Below are 1,837 nucleotides of genomic sequence, written 5' to 3'. Positions count from 1 at the left end.
GCGTACCAAAACCACGTCACTACGACCTTAATTTGACCTTTACCTTGACCTTAATCATATTTCCCTTCCACTCTATAACTCGGCGCCTAATTGACCTAGCGCTACCAAACTTGGTATACATACACATCTTAGGGATAAGGTGCGTCACGTACCAAAACCACGTCACTACGACCTTAATTTGACCTTTACCTTGACCTTAATCATATTTCCCTTCCACTCTATAACTCGGCGCCTAATTGACCTAGCGCTACCAAACTTCGTATACTTACACATCTTGTGGAGAAGGTGTGTCTCGTACAAAAACCAGGTCACTGCAACCTTGACCTTGACCTTCATCATATTTCCCTTCCACTCTATAACTTGGCCCCTAATTGACCTAGCGCGACCAAACTTGATATACTTACACATCTTGGGGAGAAGGTGTGTCGTGTACCGAAACCAGGTCACTGCAACCTTGACCTTGACCTTCATCATATTTCCCTTCCACTCTATAACTCGGCGCCTAATTGACCTAGCGCTACCAAACTTGCTATACTTACACATCTTGGGGAGAATGTGTGTCGCGTACCAAAACCAGGTCACTGCGGCTTTTATTTTACCTTGACCTTGATCATATTTCCCTTCCGTTCTATAACTCGGCCCGTAATTGACCTAGCGCGACCAAACTTGGTATACTTACACATCTTGGGGAGAAGGTGTGTCGCGTACCGAAACCAGGTCACTGCAACCTTTATTTGACATTGACCTTGACCTTGACCTTGACCTTGACCTTCATCATATTTCCCTTCCGCTCTATAACTCGGCCCCTAATTGACCTAGCGCGACCAAACTTCGTATACTTACACATCTTGGGGAGAACACTGGGGATACATGTAGTTGGCGACAACTGCCCTTTCTAGTTCGTTACGTGATCAGTAACACTAACATAGTCAGTAATTGGTAGGTCTGTATATCTAATGCATTTCTCTGAGTGCATTTGAAGTCATTTTACTAATCTTAATGTGTTGAAGAGCTGAGCGAAATGGCAATTTTGTATAGCGATTGATCACCAACTGAAATTGAGCACTTACTGTTCACTGACTTGTAGGTCTACGCATAAGTAATTTTCTAAGAAAAGCAAATTAATCAACGTAATGTTTTCGTCACATATCTCCCATACTGTTTTACTGGCTCTTTGGAAGAACATTGCTATACACTTCTGATAAAAGCATTAAGTGTCAAGCACGCGTTAAATATTAACGGGCTTTTTTATTATATTAGGTCTGTGTAGTGCCCGTTACACATGGCAATTGTGATGGTTACATTTTAGAATAATATTGTAACTATTATTTAACGTACTTCAGCAATGATGTAGTTGTGTCTCACATGTCGCTTTGTACATTTTATCCCTGCATAGGCTATGATGCAGAATTCTACAGTACGTCAATAGACATGTTCAGTCATCTTTGTAAAGCATTTGTTCGGCGTGACACTTGCCTCACTGTGCAACGTTGACGTCATCTGCAGATACTAAGCACTTATCTCTGTTCTTATCTTCAGGAGACTGGTAAGTACACGAACGACCCAGGAGCCGATTCCCTGCAGAAGTACGACTTCTTTAGCGGATCGAATGATTCCATAGGCAAGTTAGAGCATCTCATAACTCTCTATCTTAGCAGCAAGTATCCTGACTCTCTGAGTGGCGCAGAGAGAGAAGGTGAGTGGAACCCGGGCGAGGCGTACGACAGAGCGTACGGCGATTACGACGGTCGTTACGCAGGAGAGCTGGGCGGTTACGACGATGCAGGCGGTTACGACGAGGCAGGTGGTTACGACGATGTAGCTGGCAAGGCTGGCG

The 1,837-nt window shown here is 44.0% G+C and overlaps 1 protein-coding gene across 1 annotated transcript in view; it reads left to right on the top strand.

The window, feature by feature from the left end:
- Positions 1-1,837, top strand: part of LOC106808477 — a gene marked incomplete in the record, with an annotated part of 118,905 nt that overhangs the window by 59,994 nt on the left and 57,074 nt on the right. The window contains 1 exon segment of the mRNA XM_014811215.1: positions 1,540-1,804. Coding sequence (XP_014666701.1) covers positions 1,540-1,804 — 265 coding nt within the window.

Source organism: Priapulus caudatus, unplaced genomic scaffold (genome assembly GCF_000485595.1).
Source record: "Priapulus caudatus unplaced genomic scaffold, Priapulus_caudatus-5.0.1 Scaffold13, whole genome shotgun sequence".
Taxonomy (NCBI): Eukaryota; Metazoa; Priapulida; class Priapulimorpha; order Priapulimorphida; family Priapulidae; genus Priapulus; species Priapulus caudatus.
This window is presented reverse-complemented; position numbering and strand designations above follow the sequence as displayed.